General features: G+C 48.5%; 1 protein-coding gene across 3 annotated transcripts in view; it reads right to left on the reverse strand.

The window, feature by feature from the left end:
• The window catches only part of LOC142566372 (transcription elongation regulator 1), a 332,559-nt gene that overhangs the window by 131,980 nt on the left and 174,957 nt on the right, over positions 1 to 25,622 (reverse strand). For all 3 annotated transcript variants that reach the window (XM_075677319.1, XM_075677318.1, XM_075677320.1), the window contains exon 10: positions 9,018 to 9,060. In XM_075677319.1, the coding sequence (XP_075533434.1) occupies positions 9,018 to 9,060 (43 nt within the window). The remainder of the gene's footprint in view (positions 1 to 9,017; positions 9,061 to 25,622) is intronic.

Here is a 25,622-nt window from a genome sequence, read left to right on the forward strand (position 1 = left end):
ATGTCTTAAAAAAAATTGCAAATAGAGTCGGACATTCTCAAATACAAATAAAAAGGAGATGCATAAAGCAAATATTTTCGAATATGAGCTATTTCTATCAACTATTTAGATAAAATATAAAATATAAAGATAAAATAAGATAAAAGAAAAGATAAAATATACATGGCCAACATGTCGCAAAGGGTGCGGCTGAAACATTCTGTCATCCCATTAGTTTGAGGATGATATGCCGTGGTAGTTCGATGAATGATGCGACACTCCTTAAGCAATGCTGAAATGACGTCGGAGAGGAATGCGCAACCGCGGTCCCTCAGTAATTCTCGAGGTGCTCTATGGCGTAAAATCAGGTGTTGAAGGACAAAACTGGCGATGTCTTTTGCTGTGGAAGATGCAAGGGCTGAAGTTTCAGCGTACCACATGAGATGGTCGATAGCAACAATAACCCAGCAGTTGCCGCTTAGAGTGTTGGGAAGCGGACTGTATAGGTCAATGCCGACGTGGTCGAACGCGCGCGCGGGGCATGGTAAGGGTTGCAAGGGGCCGGAGGCATGTTGAGTTGGCGTCTTGCGTCGTTGGCATATGAGGCATGACCGGACATACTGGCAAACGAAACGGTACATACCGCGCCAGTAGTACCGAAACTGGAGGCGAGAGTATGTCTTTAATACACCGGCGTGGCCGCATTGTGGGTCGTCGTGGAACCTGGCGCAGATGTCGGAGCGGAAAGAGAGAGAGTAAAACATTTTTATTAATAATATTTGAATGGCGTGAGCAGTGTAGGAGGAACCCTCAGTCCAGGGTCCCTAAGATGATTCCGGCGATGTTTCGAGCCCGTTGTATCACTGCTCGGAGGACCTCTGAAGGTCTGCCGCGGAGGGCATTGTCCCACAGCTCTTTGTTGCGTAGGGGGTAAAGGAGAGTTGGCAAGGGAGGAAAGAGGTTTGCAGTGCACTCAATTGTGACATGGAAGATTGCGGGCGAGCTGCCACAGCCAGGGCAACGATCTGCATAACAGTGTGGGTAGAATTTATTGAGAGAGACAAGATTAGGAAAAGTTGCAGTTTGTAACTGGCGTAATGCCACTGCTTCCTCCCGCGAGAAGGACGGCGGAGGTGCGGTGTGGGTGCGACGAATGCGTGTATAATGACGGAGTATGTCTTTGTAACGGAGCAAAGGATCCCCCCACTCTGAACTAGTCGCCTCACCACGCCGAGTCGCCCGGAGGGAAATTTCTCGGGCAACCGCAAGTGCGCGTTCGTTACCCGGCAGCGAGGTATGACCAGGGGTCCAGAGTAAGTGGATGTGGGGAGGTGTGGTTGGTGTATTTTGCGGGATCTGTTTGAGAATTTGGTGCACCGCTCTCGGGATGCCATGTCCTGATAGGAACGCCCGGCCTGCCTGTTGCGAGTCCGTCAATATATACAATTCCTCAGGAACACGGATGGCGCATCGAATTGCAAGAGCAACACCGAGAATTTCTCCGTAAGCGGCATTTGTTCCACGCAATGCAGCAGAGTCTCTCAGGGATTCGGTGCCATCCAAAACTACCGAGGTATAGCCCTCTTGAGTGCGTGATCTTGAGTGTATCGTACACGGGCTTTGCGCCGCCCTTTGTCATGCTCGGGGTGCATATTACGTGGCAATGGATGAATACTTAGTGCTTGGCGTATCGCTGACGACAAGATCGTTGGACGGGTTTCAGACTCAAGGGGTGGGACAGAGTATCCTAGCCGTGTGAGAAGATGGCGGCCAGTAGGAGTGAGTAGGAGGCGCTGGCGATGGCTGACTCAATGTGCCTCTAGCAGCTCGCCTAGTGTGTTATGTGTCCCTAAGTTAAGGAGACGGTGTGTGGAAGTATAGTTCGGGAGGCCATGGGCCAGCTTCGTTGCATTGCAAATCATTGCGTCTATGCGAAGTTGTTGCGCTTGGGTCAACCGCTGAAATGGGAGATGGTATGTAAGGCGGCTGATCACGCATGCCTCCACCAAGCGCAGCAGGTCCTTTTCTCGAAGGCTCAAGCGCCTGTTGGAGACCCTCCGGATCATGGCCAGAATTTGCTCAATCTGTCTGGACAGAAGGGAAACAGTAGTTTGACCTGCCATCTGCTTGGACGTGTAGGCCGAGGATACGAGCACAATTAACCTGTGGTATTGGCGTGCCATCCACGTGCACAGTGATAGGGGGAGTAGAGGAACGGCTCCGGGGGCGAATGATTATGAGCTCCGACTTTTCCGGAGCACATCTTAAGCCGCATTTTCTCGCGTACTCGGAAACTGTATAGACTGCTTGCTGTAGTCTGTCCTGGATGGCTCCGTCAGAATCTCGTGTCGACGAGATAGTAATGTTGTCCGCATAAATAGCGTGGGCGACATCAGGGATCTGGTCGAGTAGCCGGGGGAGCCCTGCGAGCGCGATATTGAATAGAGTAGGGGAAAGAACTGAGCCCTGGGGTGTCCAACGTCCTACAAGGCGAATCGTACCGGATCGATGCGGTCCCATGCCTACGGTGCCTGTGCGAACTCGAAGAAATGCGCGGATATAGTTGTACATACGAATTCCACAGTGTGAATGTACAACGTTGCGAAGGATGAGGTCATGTTTAACATTATCGAATGCCCCTTTTAGGTCTAAGGCGATGAGTGCTCTCGTTTGGGCAGACGACGGAGGTCCTACGACTTCCTCCCGCAATTGTAAAAGCAGATCTTTGGCAGACAGATGAGCCCGATATCCGAATTGAGAGTTAGAAAAGAATTATTTTTCTTCGAGGAAGGGCTGCAGACGCCGCAAGAGTACATGCTCCATGTTCTTACCAATGCAGGATGTTAGGGAGATGGGTCGTAAGTTTTCAACCTTAACAGACTTGCCCGGTTTGGGGATCAGTGTGATGTCGGCTTGTCACCATGCTTGGGGAATCATGCCCTTGCGCCAGCAATCATTGAAGATATGGGTGAGGTGGTTAATATCCGCGTCACTGAGGTTACGGAGGGTGGTGAATCGGATGTGGTCGGCTCCCGGTGCCGTGTTGCGGCGTAGGTCTTGTAGGACCACCTGCAGCTCGTCAGATGTGATGTCTGCATCGAGCAATTCGTTCGGAGGTGTCGGGGTATAACAAGCAACCACTTGCGGCCGCTCGAATTGTAGTTGCGGTGGTACAGCAAGTTATCCCGAATGATGAAGTGCGCGGCTTGATGACAGAGCGTCCGAGAGATCGGCGCTGGCGACTGTCTAGACAAGAAGGCAATAAGCGAAGAGATCCACGAGTCCTCGCGCTGTTCTGATGGCATGTCGGAAATATTGAAGGCGAAGTCACCACAGGTGGAAATAGACGAGTGGAACGGACCAGAGGGCAGGGGGTGACCGGGATAGAGCGTCTGCGTCTGAATGCTTTCGGCCTGAGCGATAAACAACGTGGATGTCGTGCCCTTGCAGGCGCAATGCCCAACGGGCGAGCTGACCAGTTGGATCTTTTAGTGAAGATAACAAGCATAGGGCATGATGGTCGGTCACAATGTCAAATGGACGCCCGTACACATAAGGACGAAATTTTTCGATAGCCCAAATGATGGCCAGACATTCCTTCTCAGTAACCGAGTAGTTCGCCTCGGCTTTGGTAAGGGTGCGGCTGGCATATGTGACGACGTACTCTTCGAAGCCATCCTTGCGTTGTGCGAGAACAGCGCTGAGCCCGACACCACTAGCGTCCGTATGGATCTCAGTTGGAGCAGAGGGATCGAAGTGTCTCAGTACTGGAGCAGAGGTGAGAAGACGTTGCAGTTTTTGGAATGCGTCATCGCACGCCGGGGTCCAGGCTGACAGGTCAGAACTTCCGGTGAGAAGTTGCGTCAAGGGGGCAATGATACAGGCAAAGTTACGGACGAAGCGTTGGACATATGAGCAAAGGCCGATGAAGCTGCGAAGCTCTTTCATGGCGGTTGATTTAGGAAACTCGGATACGGCGGTAAGTTTTGTGGGGTCCGGGAGGATACTGTCTTTTGAAACTACATGGCCAGGAATAGTAAGCCTGCGAGCGCCGAAGTGGCATTTCTTCATATTTAGTTGCAGGCCTGCAGTGGAGAGGCACGCGAGAACTTGCTCAAGGCGGCTGAGGTGTGACGCAAAGTTGGTGGGAAAAACAACAATGTCATCTAAATACCAGAGGCACGTTTTCCACTTCAGCCCTCGAAGAGCGGTGTCCGTCATTCGCTCGAAAGTGGCAGGCGCGTTGCAGAGGCCGAACGGCATGATGGTAAATTCATATAGCCCATCAGGTGTTACAAAGGCTGTCTTTTGGCGATCGGCCTCTGCCATCGGCACTTGCCAGTACCCGGAGCGCAGATCCAGTGAGGAAAAGAATTTTGCTCCCTGCAGACTGTCCAAGGCATCATCGATGCGCGGCAAAGGATAGACATCTTTGCGCATTATTCTGTTAAGGCGGCGATAGTCGACACAGAACCGAATGGAGCCAATTTTTTTTTAACGAGGACAACCGGAGATGCCCAGAGACTGTTAGAGGGCTGGATGATGCCACGCTCCAGCATGTCGTCATCATGCTCGTCGATGATACGGCGTTCAGCAGCCGACACACGATACGGATGCTGGCACAATGGTGTTTGTTGACCGGTGTCAATTTGGTGAACGACTGTGGACGCTCGGCCCAAGGATGGTTGGTCAATGTCAAATGAGGCACGAAAACGTTGTAGGAGTTTTATTATTTCTGTGTGCTGCGCAGGTGTGAGTTCTGCGTCGACGGCACGAGCAAAGACGTCTACAGGGGCATCGGTGGCGGCGAGAGGAGTGACAGCACAAATCGGAAGTGATGGCGTATCAACAAACATGGTGGCTGGGAGAACGCGATTGAAAGGTTCAGAGGTACCCAGGTGCTCGCCGCAGGGTAGGGATGATGGGCAGGCGGACGGATTGCACACGTAAAGGGCAGCAGAGCCTTCGCAAAAAGTGACGACAGCAAACGGAAGCAGAAAGCTCCGGCGGCGCGCACAAGTGGCCAACGGCGTAAACAGAACAGATGAGTTCGCAGCAGAGTTACATGACACAGGGACCAGAGCGGGGGGAGAAAGGTGCGATATTGATGTCAGAGGCAGCAACAACGTTAGGAGCATAATCGTCGTCAGGGTCAAAGCACGTTACGGATAACATAAGTTCGGCACGACCGCAGTCGATAAGGGCTTGATTGACAGATAGGAAATCCCATCCAAGGATAACGTCGTGCGAGGAACGAGATAGGACGACAAATTCGATAACATACCTAACGCTTTGAATGACGACCCGGTCTGTGCACGACGCTGAAGGCTGAATGCGATGCGAAGTTGCCGTACGCAGAGAAAGAGGGGTAAGGGGAATGGTCACTGTTCAAATTGTGGCAAAGCTTCTCATTAATAATAGAAACGGCGGCTCCGGTGTCGATAAGTGCGTGTACGGTGACGTCATCTATGGACAGTTCAATTTCGTTCACCGAAGCAGAATGAGGCCTTGAAATGTTCAACGGGAACGCAGTTCTTGCCTCTGGAACTGCGACTGTTAGTTTTCCTCTCGGGCTGGGCTGGGTCGGCGAACCATCGGGGAAACGGATCGGCGACATGGGGAAGGCGACCGGTGTGAATCAAAGGGGCGGCGACTGTAGGACGAGTCCGGAGGCAGGTTAGACGGGTCCTGACGCGGAAGTCGAGCAGGCCTGTAGGTTGAGGCACCCCCATTGTCATGTAAACTGCGGCTGCGATGGCGGCAGAATTGTGCTACGTGGCCCAGGAAATGGCAGTAATAGCATATTGGCCGGTTATCAGGTGTATGCGATGGGTTGATGACAGGGGCTCCAGCGGCCAAGTAAGGGGTGGCAATCAGACGGGAAGGTGGCGGCGGCACATGGAAGGTGCCGGTGGCCCAGTTAGGCATCAGGAGCTGGAGGAGCGTAAGGCCGGGCGACGTCAGCGTAGGTTAGCGGTCCAGCTGCAGGCAGCGGAGGAGGGGCAGATGGTAGCACAGCGGCAACTTGCGTCTGAATGACATGACGACGCGAAGCAGCCAAGGTCGTCGATGGCTCGGGTGCACTATTCGCCAGAGAGAGTTGGCGTGCGACTTCCTGACGGATGAACTGCTTTATCTCTGGCATTAAAACAGAGATGTCGGCAGCGTCGCAGCCGAAATCCAACGGAGATAGATATGCGGAGTCCTGCTGAGCAGCGCATGTTGATGCACGCTGCTTGCGCAGCTCGTCGTACTGCTGACAAAGCTGTACGACCTCGGCAATCATGCAGGGACTCTTCGCGATGAGCATCTAGAAGGCATGGTCATCGATGCCTTTCATGATGTACTTGATCTTGTCTGCTTCGTCCATAGATGAGTTGATGCGCTTGCAGAGCGAGAGCACATTTTCAATATAACTGGTGAAGGTCTTGTCTTGGCATTGAGCTTGGCCACGCAAGCGCTGCTCAGCGCAAAGCTGGCGAATTGCGGGACGGCCAAAGACCTCTGCCAAAGTTGTCGTGAAAGGTGGTAAAATCGGCTTCCATGATTGCGGAACCATAGGTTTGGCACGTCAGTCAAGTAAAATATGACATTTGTGAGCTTGGCGCGGTTGTCCCACTTGTTATAGACGCTTACACGGTCATATTCGATGAGCCAGTCTTCCACGTCGTGGTCATCTGTGCCACTAAATATAGCCAGATCGTGCTGCCAGATGAAGCCAGAGCAAACGATGGCCAGGGACACGGGAGCAGCAGCCTGGGACGGTCCCGGTTCATCCATTGAAATAGCTGGTGGTAGCGTCCGACTGCGGAGTTCCAGGATGTCGAAGAGAAAGCCAGCACCTCTACCGAATACAATGGGGGTGTTTGCCTAGCAGCACTAGTTCTAGGTTGTAGCGCTAGGCTTAAACAGGTCGGTACTATGGCAAAATGGAGAAGCCAGCGATTCTCGTCGTCTTCTCTTTCACAAGCACTATGCCCACTGCCCAGTGCCTTCAGTACAGTGTGTATAATTAAGGAACACATACTGTGTCCCGTGGCAATAGCCCCTTCACACGCTTGTTTTGCTTCACCACAATACTTTTTTGCTTACTCTTCAGAAAGTACATTTCTATACAGAAGCGAAGCTGACTTTGCGGAACCGGCCTTATGCAACGCACCGTTTTTTCTGAACTTCCAAGCCAATCGTGAGGACCACAAATGTGGAGTCGGTGCCATTGCTGACAGCGGCGAATTCTTTCAATGAAAAGCACTGCACCCAACAGCAAGAAGCTTAATAGCAAACGTCGAAGCAGCTAGGCATAGCGTTGTCGCAGTGGTGGCTATGGCTGCCAGCGGATCTGCGTGCAAGAGCACTGGTTCGAGGCGGCGAGGTAATCAAAACGGCAGTGTTGGTGGCTTTGATTAATGCCGTTTCGAAGCAGTGGTCGCGGCAAAAACTCTGGAGAATCGGACGGCGTGGGTTCTTGCGTCCGAAATTTCAGATGTTCTCATACATTAACTCAATGGAGTGCGTGGTGGTACCGCGAAGCCGTCCGAAAAGTCGGTCGTTCACTGTACACTGGCAACTCCTCCAGCCGACTACAGGGCGCCAAAGATGATTCGTTACGATTCCTGTATGTTACTCGAGCCAGCATTACTGCGACTTTCATTTCCTTTCAATAAATTTACAGTTCTTTTCCCTGATAGAAGCACAAATTCCCTGAGTTTTCCCTGAGTTTTTCCAGACAACTCAATATGCTTGAGAATTCCCGGTTTTCCTGGTTGGTAGACAACCTGTGTTCATGTCATGAGGGTGATCAATTGCACCAACAATGAGATCTGTAGCACCCCATTTCAAATAAACCCACAATGACTCGAGGTACGACGTGACTTCAATACACACCAGCAGTAATTACTTCAGAAGTACACCCCCACCCCTACAGCCCATGCAGTCAGCACAAAATATGCTAAACTCGGAGTCGCAGAAGAAAACAATATTGTCAGGAATCATGTCATTTAACCAAGTTTCAGTAAGCGTGATGACAGATGAAGAGCACGAATCAATCAGTGAAGAAAGAGCCATGTTTATAGGAAGAATGCTTTTTGTGTTAGTGTACAGAAAGGTAGTATTAAAGTCAGCATAGAGCTGTGTGTGGGTCTGCAAGGGTGGTTTGCTTGTCAATTAACAAGGGCTGGAAGGTGTGCATCACTCGTCGGACACAGGTACGGCACGACTGGCTACAGCATCTCAGAAACAGGACACACCATTGATAAGCAACTTACCAAAAATCAAGCTCACTTTGTCACCTTCTTTTTTTACTGATTTTGCATACTTTAGCAGTTATGCACCTCAGCTAGAGAGCGCCGCGCCGCTCGGCGCACTCAACAGTATTCCAGTACACTCTAAATACAGCCGCCGTGGCCATTTCGACAGCAGCGACGACATCTGGGAGCAGCCGTACAGGCGCCGGCCACTTGCCGGAAGCACTGGAAAGTCCAGTGTTACAATTCTCGAACACAGCTCTTAGCCATATGTTCCTATGGCGAGCGTTGGCAGCGTCCCTCGTAACCGAGCGAAGGCGGAGTGCAGATGAAAGACGCCGATAACGAAGAGAGTGCAAGGAGGAACGCAGAGAAGGAGAGTATGACAAAACCATGAGAATAAGAGCGCAGTGCCTTGACTTTCAGTGCCTTGAGCGAGTTGACTTTCGTGCTGTCTCTCACTTCAACGTGAACTAAACGTCGAAAGTACAGAGCGTACGAAGCTACCAGGATTGGGCGCACTCTGTATACATTGCTTTCAAGATACGATTGCCTGTGCGGCCGTGCCGTAAACAGCTGCCGCCTGAGTAGAGCCTGTGGCCATATTTCATGGCCACAGGCTCAAATCCTGTAGACGTCATGACTAAATAGGGTACAAAACCCTCAGTAGCTCACTCGCCTTTTACTTACTTGAGAGACACATTCATGACTGCCATCATGTTCCCATAACAATCTAGTGCTTACAACAGCAGCAGGCAGCAAGCTCTCCTTTAAGAGATATAAAATACTACTCACTTTGTCTTCTTTGCTGGTGGTTCTCCATCCTTATTAGATGCATCTGCAAAAAAGTGGAAGGAGGATGTACGTCTCCGTTTATTCTTCAATATGTTCAATGTTAATTGAAATTAAATGCCCCCAGTAAGTGTTGTCATTAACATCAACAATGCCCAACAATCTACAGCATAGTTTTCGACACTTTTCACATTGAAACACATCGGCAATAAGGATTTGTTTCAGACACCAAAAGTGCACAACCAATGTTGGGTAAAGTCATAAAAGCAAGCACCACCCCCCTCTTCAACATGACTGCAATAGAGAGACAGAAAGTTAAATCTGCATCATGTGGAGGAAAGAGCAAATGATACTGTAAGGGGCAAAAAATGATACTGCATTACTTGTATCCTTTATGCAAAACCTGTTCAATAGCACTCGAGTGAGTGAGTTAGAACTTTATTTAGGGCCTTAGGGGAAATCAATCTGGCGGCTCCGCCCAGGTCGGGGCCGGTAGACAGAGTCCTTCGGCAACGGCCCGGGCCCTCTGGACAGCCTTGAGCTGAGCGATGAGCTCTGTGCTTCTGAGCGCTGAGTCCCAGGAAGACTGGTCGGGAAAGTCCGTGCTCGTGTTGGCAGGACACAGCCAGAGCATGTGTTCGAAGTTGTATTCGTGGCCGCAGTGTGGGCATTCAGTAGGAAGGTCAGGATTGATCCTGCTTAGTGTTGTTGGTGTGATGTATGTCCTAGTCTGCAACTGTCTCTAAGTGACGGTCTGTGCTTTTTTGAGCTTTGGGTGAGGAGGAGGAAAAATGCTTCGTGATAACCTATGATTTGAAGTGATTTCGTGGTATGATACGAGTGGGTCTTTGTTGTCTAGGTCCCTCCAGGCTGGGTTGAAGCGAGAGGACGGACCACAGACGCGGAATGAGAGCTCTCGCGCCAGTTGGTGTGCCCGCTCGTTCGGATTACAGTCAGGATGTCCGGAAATGTTGCGCATGTGGGCCGGGAACCGTGTCATATGTGTGGGGACGTGAGGTTGCCTCCTCCCGTTCCTTGGAAGAAGACGGTGTTGATAACCGTAGCTGCTTTCCTAGAGACGACGGCTGACGAGATGGTTCTAATAGCTGTTCTTGAGTCCGAGTAAATGACTGACGATCCTTTGCAGCTTCGAAGCGCCACCGCGATGGCCATTTCTTCTGCTTCGTGAGTGAAGTTGGTAACTACTCGAATAGGAAAAACAGTGCAATGGACAGGATCCGAACATGTGAATTGCAACAGCAACACCAAAAACTCAGGCAGCGATTTATGCTGGACAAAGGGGCGCTTGAATGACAACATGCCTGAACAGTGGATTAAAGAGACACTGAAGTGAAAAATGATTTCTTCTGCATCAGTAAATTCCCGTTCTACGACAACAAAAACACCACTCTTACAACGATAAGATGTTTGGTAAGCCAGAAAAAGCGCAAGGACGAAATACGGGTGGCTACGCCTACTTAAGTTCGCGCACCTGGGGGCTGTGACGTCTTGGATTTTGATGGCATCTTCTAGGACCTACTTATTACATATAGCAGTACAGATTGACTACATTGTGTTCTAAAGGAGCCAACTATTAAATATGGCAAGTTTCCGGAACCTTTGTTCAGCCAACGCGGCCCAAATGCAAAAACATACTTTGGAATCCCTGACGTCAAGCTGACGCACCAGGGCTGGGGTTTCGGTGCGAAATTCAAATAATGATACTTGGACCTTCATTTTCTCATCTAATAATCAAACTATTTTTTTGAAATGACTGCCTGCAGGGTTCTCAAACAATGCTTCATTAGTCCAAACTGATTTATTGTTTCACTTTAGTGCCCCTTTAAGGTCAGTAAGCAAGTAACCTGGCACTGGATTGTGTTAAATGTATCGTGACTCATTAATCCTACTTGTTCCAAGTTATGTATCCATGGCTGGCAAAAATTACTCTGGTTATGAAGTCACAATAGATGAAATAGGTCTACAATACCACAGAGACACTCCCCAGTTGTATGGGCATAATTTACAACATGATTTCAATGAGAAATAAACCTTTTTGGAAAAACCAGCAAAGAGTCACGGTAATTTTGAGGGCAGGTTTTCTTTTTTTACACTTCAGGTAAAGCGCATTTTTGACCATCGAGTTGGTGGGGTAATGGCCGACTTTAGAAAGTGGTGTGTGCCCTCAAGCGGCCATTGGTAAGGCATTATGGGAATCTTAAGGAAAGAAGTTTTCTTCTCTTGCAGCCATCCATGTAGGACATGCCTCGTCTAATTGGATTTACCTCTTTCTTCTATCGTCTTAACTAACCATAGCACAACAGGTTACATAGCACAACAAAGATAAGCGTGAACCAAGTGGCCACAAGATGCTGTGCACCGAGTGCAGCCGTGCTCTGGCATCACCTTTTTTGCCTACCTGGCAAATACAGCGAAGCTCCCGAGTTATAACCTGCCTTTGCTAAATGCACAGCCACGGCACACAGCTGAGATGACAGTGGCACATAATCAGAACATGAAGTTTTACGTACGCTACTACTTTGTTGCATTTCAGCTGCCCGTATGCATGGAGACATTCTGGCTGGTAAAACAAAGTGATTCAGCACGTAAACAGTTTCTTGTAGGGCTCTTTGTCGTGTGTGTTATGCACTAGAACATGCCTCATGGCAGCAAGAATACTGAAAATATTATATTGAACGAGTATTTGTGAATGTGCATTTCAACATGTGCCTTTCAACACGTTTTGACAAGTTGCCAGGGATCACCGACAAATTGCACATAACCATTGCCTGCCACTGGCACTTAACCCTTTCGGCCCTGGCGTCATCAATTGATCCCACAAATTAAAACGTGTTTTTCAAGTGTAAAACCAAAACTGAAAACAATAATATTTTTTGTGGGGTGTTCCTCCGAGAGCCCTATCGCCACTGCGGTCAGCAGCGGAGCATTTTGTGGACGCTCGCGTGATGATGACGACGAAGTGTTTGTTCGTACTATGGCTGAGCAGCCTTCGGCTAAGTATCGACTTTCACAATGTATAACTTTTGTAGTCTCTAGTATTTGTGGCTGATATTTTTTATATTTATTTCCTACTGTTAGCGTAGGCGGCATGCGAAAAAGTGTAGGCCTAACCTGCATACTTTTTCTGTTCTGGCCCTTTGTTTACATGTCCACTTTTGACGACATCAGGGCTTAGTGGTTGTAAGTCGTGCGTTCCTCGCTTTAGCCGTATCCTCTTTCATATTTTTGGTGCATCGACACTGGCGGCCTTATTTTAGTCGTGCCATGTCAACGCTCACGACGCTTTCAAGAATGCACGCATAGTCTCTTTGAAGAACTGGACGACGGTAAATTATCAGACGTGGAAGGCGAGTGCGACGAGTCTGGCCGCAGCGGTGACGAGGGGGACGACGCACTTGGAACCCCGGTGGAGAGCGAGTGTGACAGTTGAGAAGCTGATTCGGAAGACGATAGCACACAACCAATGGCAAGCGGCTGGGCGAGAAAGGTGCCAGAGACCATATTCAAAGGGGCCGCTCACGAAGACCTTCACATGGAAGATGACATATTCTCACCATTTGGTTATTTTAGCCGTTATGTCCCGAAGAGCGTCTTTGCTGAGCTTGCTGAGAAAACAAATCAGTATTCTGTTTTTCAGTTTGGCACGTGTGTAAGCACTGATAAAGATGAAATCAGCCGACTGGTGGCTGTCCATCTGATAATGGGTGTCCTGAAATATCCAAGGTTCCGCCTATATTGGAATCCTGCAATGAGATTTGCTAAGATTGCATCAAGCGAGATCTCGCGCAACCGCTTCGACAAGCTGCTCAACACTCCTCACATTGTTGATGCGAACAAGCCGGACATCAATGAGAGACTCTGGAAGGTGAGACCTCTGCTCAAGAATTTGCAAGCAAGGTGCGATGATCTCGAGGTATAGGAGCATCTGTGCACTGATTAGCAGATTGTCCCTTTCAAGGGCCGTTTGGACATAACGCAATATGTGAAGGGCAAGCCTCACCCTTGGGGTCTGAAGGAAAACTCACACCGACGCTAGGGCACAGCGGTGTAAAATGAACGGTTGCGCAGGGAAAGTTCGAATTTTTCGTGAAAAGTGCAAAGTGCACCTGTGCTTCACGAAGTCCAGGAATTCTTTCAAGGACTTTCACATAATGAAATAATCAATTTTATGCTTAGTTTTTGTTGTAATAGCCGCATAAAATAAAGTAAATTTTTTTTTTCATTCCTACACCCACTGAGCCCTGATGTCCCTTTTTGAGGACATGAAGCCAAATCGGTAATTACTTCATGCACAAGCTTTATATTTTGTGAGCATGTCATTTGGACCTTCAAATTGAAGAAAATGCAAGGGGAAAAAATCTGCGGTAAAAATAAAAATTCCAGGGCTGAAAGGGTTAATTACAAGCATGTATTGAAAGATATGCCTTGATGTGTGCTGGCAACAGTTACAAGGTTCCTGTGAGTATGGTTTTCACGTTTAAGACCACGTGACAGCACACTGTTCCACAAAACGCTGCGGAACCCTTATACATAACTTGCATTGGCATCATGATGGCTGCCTTTATGCGGTACTAAGATGGCAAAAAGAGGCGTAAACAAGAAATGGGACAGCTTCACTGCACCACAGGCACATGTTGTGCTGAATGACAAAGTAATAACAGTGATAAGCCGGTGAAAAACCGTCAGCAGCCGTTTGACAATGTTTACAAGCCTTTTGCATGTTTTGCGGGTAGATAACTTTACAGAAATTTCTCACAGAATGTAGGTTGTGCCAGCAAGTATAGCCTAAGAGCCAGCAAAAAAAAGAAAGCATCAGCTGCTGACCCCACACATTTCCATGCATAGGGCTAATATGCACTGAAAGCGCGAGACATTCCTGCACGTTGAAACGCGAGCGGTGCGAGTTTGGGCTCGCTTGTGTCACCATGCTCACCCACATAGACAAATCAGAGTACGTAAAGCAATAACACCTAGAGGGAAGTCTAGGAGATGTTGAGCGAAGTTGGGAAGTAGAAATGAGGTTAAGTGGCGCAGAGGAGGAAGGTAGGCAGAGGTGCGCTAGGTTGACCTCTCGCAGTTCCTACAGGTTTTGTTTGCGATACGGACGTACCGGGTTCGTCTCGTGATAACATCGTCCTTGTGCACCAAACGCTGTGTGTGCAAGTGAAAACGTGTGACGGTGAGCGCACAATGGCAGCTCAATCTCTCGTGCACAAGGAAGGAAACTGGGGAAAAAGCGCAGTCTTCTGCCATGCCCCCCCCCCCCCATTGTACTATGATATCTAATTAAACCGTAGTTGGCCAGAGCATGGAAAAAGTATGTACTTAACGTTAAGCAAAATAGAATGAAATCACCCATTTACCTGTCAAAAAAGGAACTCGGACAGAGGGTGCAAAGGGCAGAAGACATGCAGTATTTATTCACTTGAAACGACAAAACTCTATTTTTTTTTTTGATGCCATGGCAGCCTAGCAGCGACCTCAAACTCACTTAACCTTTTGAGGGTCGATTTTTTTCGCCATATGCGACCGCTTAGGGTTGATTTCTTTTTTCATTGCAGATTTCAATTTTTCTTAAGGACTTATTTTGAAAAAAATTTACCTAAATTTTTCTAGGGTGACTGTAAAGTGAGAAAAAATATTTTGTGTGGGTATATATGTACTCTTCATTCATGAATAACACCGATAAAAAAGAAAATAAACTTATAAGAATAAAAAAATTTAATGAAATTTTATACCCATACTTCAAGGCCTCGAAAGTGCGCACACGAGAATATTTCGCAAGACTCAAATGTTCCTGCCCTTACACTAATATTGTCACAAAAAGACAAATGAAGATGCACCCGGCGTCGGCGAGACAGGCAGTTGTACAAGATGGCGTACACAAAACTCAAGCCGGCGTCCTCAGCCTCTACTACTTCTTCAGGGCCCACCTCTTGCCGAGTGCACGTTCCAGTCCCTTCTTTCTCCGCGCTGGCGCGTGACACCTAGCGGCAATATCTAATATGTACATCCATAGCGTAATCGATCTGCGTAGGAGGTACGCGCACTCAAACAAACTGTGTCGTTGTGCGCCCGTCAAAAAAGCGCAATGTGTGACAAACTTCTGCTAATCTTCATCTTATCGCCAACCAGAGGCAATTAGTTTTCGCGAGTGTCAAAAATAAAAAAATAAAAAGGCAACGAAAACGCATGCGTGGCGGCATCCTTCCTATGCGCACCCCTGTGAGCACTAAACGAGTGAGAAAGAGGCGGTCACCCTTTGAGCGATTAGTAACGAGATAGCCATCGGTATTCAAGAAGAAGCCGAAACCACCGGCAGAACAAAACCCGAACCGCCGCCTGCCCGCGCGCGCGTCAATGTGCGAGCGATAGTATATAGACGCGCGGGAGCAAAGTAGCTTTAAACAAACCATGCAACTAAAACCCAAGAGGGGGAGGCGCCCAGAAAAAATTCCCTGTATTCCCACATAGTGGCAGCACATGACAGAAAAGAAAAAGTTAGGAAATTGGCGCACTTTTTAAACATACAGATGGCACCGTAAATATACGGCATCGACCATTTTTGAACTTGTTCGTGGCGCCGTATATTTACGTCATTCACCCTCAAAGGGTTAACAAGAATGGTGTCACGCGTGCACAAGCAGACATGAACACATCTCACTCTATGACGATGCTGGCGTGAGAAAATGCGGCAGCAGCAGCAAGCGAAGCGACATTTGTGCTGTCTATTGCTTCAATGAAAAGTGAGCGCCGAGAACACACAGCACGCACAAAGTTACAAGCCGCCGACACACCTAGACTTCTCCTAACACAGATCGCTCTCAAGATATGCCTGCGCAACTGTGCGCAGCTGCCATATGCGCAGTTGCAGCCGGAGTAGAACCCCCACCCCCCCTTATATACTTGATACGGGACCTTGCACACAGTGTTGAAGGGTCTCTCCTAAGCTTTTCCTCTATGGATGGGCCAGAGTAATGCTGGTCGAGGGCTCCTCCACATGATTTCGCGCACTGCTGAGAGCATTGTCTGAGTACAGTATACAGTCGATTCTCGTTACAATGGACCCTGATAATCCATCAAAAAACGTGATGTTTTATTTGAAGTCTGTAATATCCGAAATGCCTCGCTTCCAAAACATTTTTCACTATCTCTAACAACTTTATTGCAAAGAGTGAGTGACGAACGTCTAAGGTAGAAAAACAAACAGACAAAAGTAGCAGTTTCGCCCGAAAGGCAAAGCATTGATTGCAATAGCAAATTACCGTATTCGTAGATGGTGCCGTAATTATACGACATGGACCATTTTCGGACTTGTTCACGGCACCATACATTTACATCATTGACCCTCTAAGCTGCGAGCCAGCTTCACTGCCAGCGCCCTCTTCTCAGCAAACACCCGCATGAGGCTGACGTAACGTACAGCTTCTGCCATTGTCGGGCCTGAATCACCCGTGCTGTCCTCATCACAGTCGTAGGTGACACTTCGGCAACAACAGAGAAAATAATGGCTTCATAAGACACATTCAGAGAAGTCTGAACCTGTCCGTTTCTGAAGTCCGTGAAGGAAATGCCTTCTGTAACACCCTGCCGCTCCAGCACTTCAGCAAGCTGGGTTTCACAAGTTCCTTCGACGGCGTGAGAAATCTGGTCGATGGTGTTGCTAGCATCCTCTGCATCACCCGCACACACCATGAAGCCAGCGTGCTTGAGGCAATAGTGCACTGTCAATTCAACCTCTCAGCACGAGTATTCCAGCAGGTGCTTTGCACCCCAGCAGGTCAATTGCACACCATAGGACAATTGAGAAACTTTGCCACAGTCAAGGGCTACAAGAGTTCTACGCAGCAGATTCATTTTGTACAGTGTTTCACAGGCAGAATGAAACCTTGGTCCAAGGGCTGGGCAATTGCTGATGTATTAGGAAGCAGAAATGCCAGTTTCACAGCCACAAGGTTACCAGCGCAACCTGCGTCGACACATTATCTAGGATAACCATAACTCTTCGGTTCTTCGCCACAAAATGGTGTTCAATGAGTCGCATGTACTCCTCAAAAAGTTTTGAGGAGTTTTGTATTGCTCCAGTAGATGACTACAGAGGGCAGACGGGCAGCTCTGAAACATCTCAGCTCAGCAGACTTCCCAATGACAACTGGAAGTTTTTCAGTTCCTGACATGTTCACTCCAAACGCAACTGAAATCCTGCCCTTGGCTTGCTTGCCGCCAGTGCATGCCTCACCTTTGAACGTAAGCTTTCTGTCTGGCAGCAGCTTGAAGAACAGCGCAGAGTCATCCCTGTTGAAGATATCCTCGGGCGCGCAGCCCGTCAAGATGTGCCTGACTTAACCATTTTGCCATTGTTCTGCGCCATCCATGTCGCCACCGGCACCTTCTCATGAAAGAGTGGTGTTTATGCCGCCGCCATCATCCTCAGCCTGGTTATGCCCACTGCAGGGCAAAGGCCTCTCCCATACTTCTCCAACTACCCCGGTCATGTACTAATTGTGGCCATGTTGTCCATGCAAACTTCTTAATCTCATCCGCCCACCTAACTTTCTGCCGCCCCCTGCTACGCTTCCCTTCCCTTGGAATCCAGTCCGTAACCCTTAATGACCATCGGTTATCTTCCCTCATTACATGTCCTGCCCATGCCCCATTTCTTTTTCTTGATCTCAACTACGACATCATTAACTCGCGTTTGTTCCCTCACCCAATCTGCTCTTTTCTAATCCCTTAACATTACACCTATCATTCTTCTTTCCGTAGCTCGTTGCGTCGTCCTCAATTTGAGTAGAACCCTTTTCGTAAGCCTCCAGGTTTCTCCCCCGTAGGTGAGTACTGGTAAGACACAGCTATTATACACTTTTCTCTTGAGGGATAATGGCAACCTGCTGTTCATGATCTGAGAATGCCTGCCAAACACACCCCAGCCCATTCTTATTCTTCTGATTATTTGCGTCTCATGATCCGGATCCGCCGTCACTACCTGCCCTAAGTAAATGTATTCCCTTACCACTTCCAGTGCCTCACTACCTATTGTAAACTACTGTTCTCTTCCGAGACTGTTAAACATTACTTTAGTTTTCTCCAGATTAATTTTTAGACCCACCCTTCGGCTTTGCTTCTCCAGGTCAGTGAGCATGCATTGCAGTTGGTCCCCTGAGTTACTAAGCAAGGCAATATTATCAGCGAATCGCAAGTTACTAAGGTATTCTCCATTAACTCTTATCCACAATTCTTCCCAATCCAGGTCTCTGAATACCTCCTGTAAACACGATGTGAAGAGCATAGGAGAGATCGTATCTCCCTGCCTGACACCTTTCTTTATTGGGATTTTGTTGCTTTCTTTATGGAGGACTACGGTGGCTGTGGACCCGCCATAGATATCTTTCAGTATTTTTACATACGGCTCGTCTACACCCTGATTCCGCAATGCCTTCATGACTGCTGAGGTTTCGACTGAATCAAACGCTTTCTCGTAATCAATGAAGGCTATATATAAAGGTTGGTTATATTCCGCACATTTTTCTATCACCTGATTGATAATGTGAATATGGTCTATTGTTGAGTAGCCTTTACGGAATCCTGCCAGGTCCTTTGGTTGACGGAAGTCTAAGGTGTTCCTGATTCTATTTGCAATTACCTTAGTAAATACTTTGTAGGCAACGGACCGTAAACTGATCGGTCTATAATTTTTCAAGTATTTGGCATCCCCTTTCTTATGGATTAGGATTATGTTAGCGTTTTTCCAAGATTCTGGTACGCTCGAAGTCATGAGGCATTGCGTATACAGGGTGGCCAGTTTCTCTAGAACAATCTGCCCACCATCCTTCAACAAATCTGCTGTTACCTGATCCTCCCCAGCTGCCTTCCCCCTTTGCATAGCTCCCAAGGCTTTCTTTACTTCTTCCGGCGTTACCTGCGGGATTTCGAATTCCTCTAAACTATTATCTCTTCCATTATCGTCGTGGGTGCCACTGGTACTGTATAAATCTCTATAGAATTCCTCAGCCACTTGAACTATCTCATCCATATTAGTAATGATATTGCCGGCTTTGTCTCTTAACGCATACATCTGATTCTTGCCAATTCCTAATTTCTTCACTGCTTTTAGGCTTCCTCCGTTCCTGAGAGCATGTTCAATTCTATCCATATTATACTTCCCTATGTCAGCTGTCTTCCGCTTGTTGATTAACTTCGAAAGTTCTGCCAGTTCTATTCTAGCTGTAGGGTTACAGGCTTTCATACATTGGCGTTTCTTGATCAGATCTTTTGTCTCCTGCCATAGCTTACTGGTATCCTGTCTAACAGAGTTACCACCGACTTCTATTGCACACTCCTTAATGATGCCCACAAGATTGTTGTTCATTGCTTCAATACTAAGGTCCTCTTCATGAGTTATAGCCGAATACCTGTTCTGTATCTTGATCTGCAATTCCTCTATTTTCCCTCTTACCGCTGACTCATTGATCGACTTATGTACCAGTTGCTTCCGTTCCCGCCTCAGGTCTAGGCTAATTCGAGTTCTTACCATCCTATGGTCACTGCAGCGCACCTTGCTGAGCACGTCCACATCTTGTATGATGCCAGGGTTAGCGCAGAGTATGAAGTCTTATTTCATTTCAAGTCTCGCCATTCGGGCTCCTCCACGTCCACTTCCGGCTATCTCGCTTGTGGAAGAAGGTATTCATTATCCACATATTACAGTAGAACCCCGCTGTTACGTTCCTCCCTGCTGCGTTTTCCCAGCTGCTACGTCGCTTTCATCCGGTCCCGGCATAGCTTCCATAGGATCCAATGTATAAGGAACCCCGCTGTTACGTAGTAGCTGTGAAAACGTTCCCGCATGATGCGTCGCAACCCGAACTCGCCGGGCCAAAGTAGGCAACGCGCTCCAACCGCCATTTTGGCTTTTGACGAGTTCTGACCGGGCTTGGTCGGGCTTGGCTATGGAACTGGCTGCAAGAAGCCACACGCCAGTTCGAGAGGCCGCCACTAGGTGGCCATTCGTGAAAAATGCTGTCACTATCATCACTGTGATTACAGTCACCGCATGGTTTGCTGGACGGGTCGACTCACGGAGGAAGGAAACTCAGGAGAGGCCGTGACGTCACTCTTCGGGGAAGCTATAGCTAAAGGGAAGCCGGCAGTTGGCGTTGCTCCGCCTATCGGCTCAGCTCTCCTCTCTTGTTTACATTTCTCGCGAAACCAAGCAGCGCTGCACGCAACCGGGCTGCTCAAACACGCGCGCTCCGCAGCAATACTAAACAATCGTTAGCACGTTAGCATGATTACGCCAAAGAGGGCAAAATTTCCCGTGGATATTCATTCGTCCGTTGCCGTTGCCTAGCGCGGTGACGACGAAGAGCCCGAGCCGCATGATGCCGGGGAGTTGCCAAATCCTAGCTTTGGAGAAGCCGTCGCGGCTCTGGACCTCCTCCGCAGGTACGTCGCACCTCACAACGACGCTGACAGCAATGCGGCCTTCCAGGCTATTGAGAAACGTGTGCTGATTTCTAGCGAGCGAAACAAACGGCAAGCCACCATTCTAGACTTTTTCTTTAAGTTCTAAGTGCACTCTGGGCGGAAATAAATTGTCTATAGTTGAAGCTACACTTTTTTCATTCATTTTCGGAGCTTTCCTCACTGTTGCGTTTTCCCGGCTGTTACGTTTTTTTTCCTCGATTCGGTGAAAAACGTATGAACGGGCTTCTACTGTATTCTGTTTCGCAAACTCTACTAATAACTCTCCCCTGCTATTTGTAGAGCCTATGCCATATTTCCCCAGTGACTTGTCTCCAGCCTGCTTCTTGCCTACCCTGGCATTGAAGTCGCCCATCAGTATAGTGTATTTTGTTTTGACTTTACCCATCGCCGATTCCACGTCTTCATAGAAGCTTTCGACTTCCTGGTCATCATGACTGGTTGTAGGGGCGTAGACCTGTGCGACCTTCAATTTGTACCTGTTATTAAGTTTCACAACAAGACCTGCCACTCTCTCGTTAATGCTATAGAATTCCTGTATGTTACCAGCTATGTTCTTATTAATCAGGAATCCGACTCCTAGTTCTCGTCTGTCCGCTAAGCCCCGGTAGCACAGGACGTGCCCACTTTTTAGCACTGTATATGCTTCTTTTACGCATAATGATCGCACTCGCGTAATGATCGCACCCCTAAATCTTGTCGTCAAAATTCAATTTTTTAAAATTTCCCAGGTAATGATCGCACCCCGAACTTGCCGCAGCGATATGTCGTGTGCCAAGTCTAGCTAGTAATGATCACGCTTACCATCCGTCGAATGCTATGCGAACGACTCTTCAAGACAAACCAAGCGGTCTGCACGCACCAAACATTCCTAAGTAGATGCCTCATTTCATTACTTTCATCACTTTTCGCACTTCCATGACCAAAAGGAAAGCTGCAACCAAACTTGCCTTTAATATGTGTATGCTGTATAATGGTTGTGGTCAACAACAACAACAATAAAGGCGCCTTTCGATTCTTCTTGTCTGCACTCGTGGGCACGCAACAAATCGTGAGCGGCAACAATAGTAGCCACGTTTACACTGACACGTTAAAAGTGTACCCTATTCATACGCCGACGCTTGTAACACAGCTAAGATATTCACCCACCCTTAGCGGAAACGTGCCCTATTAGGATAGTAGTGAAGACAGATGCCGCAGTTTCCGCAGCATGCTGGCCATGTGTTTCTATATCACTGGCAGCTAAGCGCACCGATCTGTTTCTGTCCCCCCTCAAAGTGGACATGGCTACGTTATTGCCGAAGACTTGCCGTTATTAACGATATCATTTATTACTGATACGGAAGAAACTGTTTGAATGCACATAATGTACTCATGAGAAGAAAAAAAATCGCGTTCGGTGCGTTCGGCTTGCTCCGCCGGCCGCCATTTTTGTTTTGGTGTGCCGCAGCAAACGCGGGACGAAAAAAAAATTTTTTTTTATTGTTTCGCGGGAAATTTAACTCGCGTAATAATTGGAGCCCTGATTTTACATCAATTTTTCTTACAAAAAAGTGCGATCATTATGCGAGTAAATACGGTAAACAAAGCTCCTATCTGTCAGCAGATGAAGGAAAAAGCATGCGAGCACGCAGAGGGAAGCAGCGGTGGAGGCCCAGTCCGGCCACGGAAACTCCGCCGTGGCAGTCTAAGGTGGCAGTAAGGGGGCTTAGGTGGCAGAGGTAATTAGCACCATCCATCAAGCTGGCAACAAAGCAAATCCGCTTGCCTTCTGCCCCTCCTCGCAATTGCGCTCCCCTGGCCCTGCCTCTCAACTCCCTCATAACTCCCTGGCCTTCGATGGTCTCCACGTGCGCCCACTTCTGCTCCGGCCCGGCGCCAGCTTAGCCCGCTCCCTGAAGTTCTGTTTTCTGCCGTTATCGGGAGGCAAGCGTTGGCCAGCGTGGGCAGTTGCGCAGTCCTCGCTCGCTGTGTGCTTGCGCACCGCGATGTTTCATGGCCCGCACCGTCTGTGCATCATGCTGGAGTACTTCAAGAACAAGTCCTCCTTTTAATTCAAACTTCCTTTAATTCAAACAAATTTTCGGGTCCCTTTGACTTCAAATTATTGAGATTCAACTGTATTTCTAAAACGAAACTACTGTTTAAGTGGGTACGGTTTAACGAGGTTTTACTGTACTTGGACCACGCACGGCTACGCGAGCTTTATCATGAAAGTGATCTGTTTTGGGGGCACAGTTTAGGTGTGCTGATGGCTCGTAGCTTTGCATGGGCTGTGCTCTCGCCGCTCAGTTTGCACTGAAGCGATAGACAGCACGAAGGTAACTTCGCTCGCTACTGCTCCCGCGATTCCTCATGCCAGTGTTATGACAGCAAGTCTCCATGGTCGAGTGTGATGTATTCATCATGTTTTTATGTACGCACCGACACCATGCTTGTTCATTGAGATAGTAAGTGAATGTTTACGAAGGGGGCTTTCTACTCTGGTGGCTGCTGCGTATGGCCCGGCCACGCGAGCCCAGTCTTGAATATGAACTGCGATCTGGACAGTGTAGGCATTTAGGCACACCGAGGGTTGATAGGTTCGTGTGCGCTATAGCACCTATACACTTGCACGTCACCCGCATTCACGACGTGAAGCACCACTTATTTTTTTTTTCCTACTTTTATTTTCGCCTCTGTCCATGAGTGATGTGCGCCACAGGCCTCAAGTAGAAAGGCTCGATGCGCACGCGCCTAGCCTCCATGATCGGTAGCAGCGGCGGTCACTCCGAATGTTCGTCTTAAAGGGGTGGAGACATCAAAATTTTCGTTCATGCGTTTGTTGATTCAAACGTTGCCTCATGCTTCAGGGAGCGCGATACACACAGCGGGATTCATATATATCCGATAAATAATTTAATAATAGCATTATTATATCGAGCGATTTCGGTTTCGGTTTCTGGGCTTTGGGGGATGCTATGACGTCACAGAGGAGGAAACGCAACATGGCTTGGTCACGTGGCCAACAAAAAATAGTGACGTAAAACTATGCTGCATCGTCTGCTCGCGCATACGCGTGCTCTGCCAGCAGGGGTCAACCACTGGCGATTCGAAGTGCATGTCGTGATTATTATAATTATTGCGAAGAGCGACAACAACGGTAAGAAAATATTGCGGCTTGTGAGAGTTGGTGATTCATTCCGAAGCGCCGTAAGCTTTAGCTTTGAAGCGAACCGGAAAAGGCCTAGCGACGATATCGGCGGCGCCGAACGATCAGAGGCGGTGAAGCTGCCGTCGATGCCAGAGCGACCACTGCTCGGTCGCTGATTGGCCGCTTCGCCGTACGGCTGCCGCACAAATGGGTCCCGGGCCCGTCCTCTCTACGGCAAAGAAATCTCACCGTTCGCGAGCAAAACCGCCGTCACACGGGGGCCCGCGAACGGCAAACGGCGTGCGGCGAGTTTCCGTGCCGGTAACGTGGACGGGCCGGTAACGTGGAAAGGCCAAGCGAAGGAGAGTCCGCTCCGAGCTGCCGAGCTACGCGACTATGCGAGGGGAGAAGCAGACAACACGAACGCCGCATATCCTGGTCCCTTTCGGAGTCGGCCGGCTAGTGTTACACTCAAACGTGTAAAGGCCCGTCCGCAGGGCAACTCGCCGCACGCAGTTTGCTGTTCGCGGGCCGGCGTGCGGCGTTCGTGTTGTCCACTTCTCTCCTCTTGTGTCCGTGTCTGCACGCCTTACCCCTTCTTTGCATTAAGAAAGGATTTCTATATGCCTGTAGCTCGGTCGTAGTGGAGGCTATGCTCGGTTGCTCGGCTCAGCAGGCTCCGTAATCGGCATTTCATCGCTACTCATCATACGTCACGTTTTTGTGCTGGTGTGCTATGACGTCAATATTTTCGTTCCTCCTCCGTGACGCAGTAACTGCCGCGCTAGCGATGGGTCTCGACTACGAGAAGGAGTTTTTAATGACTCTTTGGAGCTCAATTAAAATTATTTTGAAATGTTTGCACCGTCCAATACCTCGTTCTGGGTGTCCTTGCATACGGAAGCAGCCTAAAACATGCTTTTTATAGCCTCAAAATTTGGTGTCTCATCCCCTTTAACCGAAGAGTAAGTCTGAGGCGGTTCCTCATAAGCGGATTTTTGCTTTTTTTGCATAGAGTCTGTGGAAAATCAAACAAATGTTCCCATGCTGTTCGTTATATAGGAGAATTCGGCTAACGAAGTTCGTTTTAACGAGAGCTCACTGTAGTTTCGCTTTTGCGAGATTTTGTGATAGTCGGCACTGGATGTGTCGAACGTATACGGCCAACAGCATTCTTGGCATTGTGTGGAGATTGCCAACTTGGCACAGTGCCAGAAACACTGTAGGCTGTACATGAAGACATGCCCGGTGCTAAGCCTTCCAAAATCTTGGGAAAGTGAAACAATCTCTAAAAGTGATCGCCCAAGAATACTGCCCTTAAGGGCACACAGCCCACACACAGACAGCGTCAAAACAGAACTACTATTTGCCATAACCACTACAGATGAAACCATGATCACTATCGACACGATCATGCATGACAACTACAAAGGTCCGAAGGCACGTGGCCATTGCTGTATCAAGTGCGGCAGTAAACATAAGAACAAAGGTATAAGTGCACAAATAGGCACAAAGAATTTGTTCCTGTCGTTCCCGTACATTTTACGCCGATGAACATGGTAATGCAGACTCCCCTGCTTCATTTTACTCAGACACGAGCACCACTCTTGCTTTTTCTTAATCACAAATTTGCAGCGCTCCACACTCCAATGGTTGTGTGGCCAAATTAATGAGTTTGATGCAATAAAATGAATTAAATGATGCATACACCTGTCAGGGCCCGAGGATAAGTCATAAATTATCCAGTTTTCCAAGTAATGAGGGTTGAATTAAGAGGTTTTGCTGTATGTTTTCAAGGTTTTCTAGTTACACTAACAGCTTCGCTATAAAAAGGGAACAGAGTGCACAAAGGTTAGAGCAGCTGCTTTCGCAGATGTCACCACTGCATAAATGATAACATCGATGCCTCACAGCGCTTTGAAGCCTACCATTCCTATCCGAGTGATTTTGTCCCAACTCTTCGCCACATG

This window comes from Dermacentor variabilis, unplaced genomic scaffold (assembly GCF_050947875.1).
Source record: "Dermacentor variabilis isolate Ectoservices unplaced genomic scaffold, ASM5094787v1 scaffold_12, whole genome shotgun sequence".
Lineage (NCBI taxonomy): Eukaryota > Metazoa > Arthropoda > Arachnida > Ixodida > Ixodidae > Dermacentor > Dermacentor variabilis.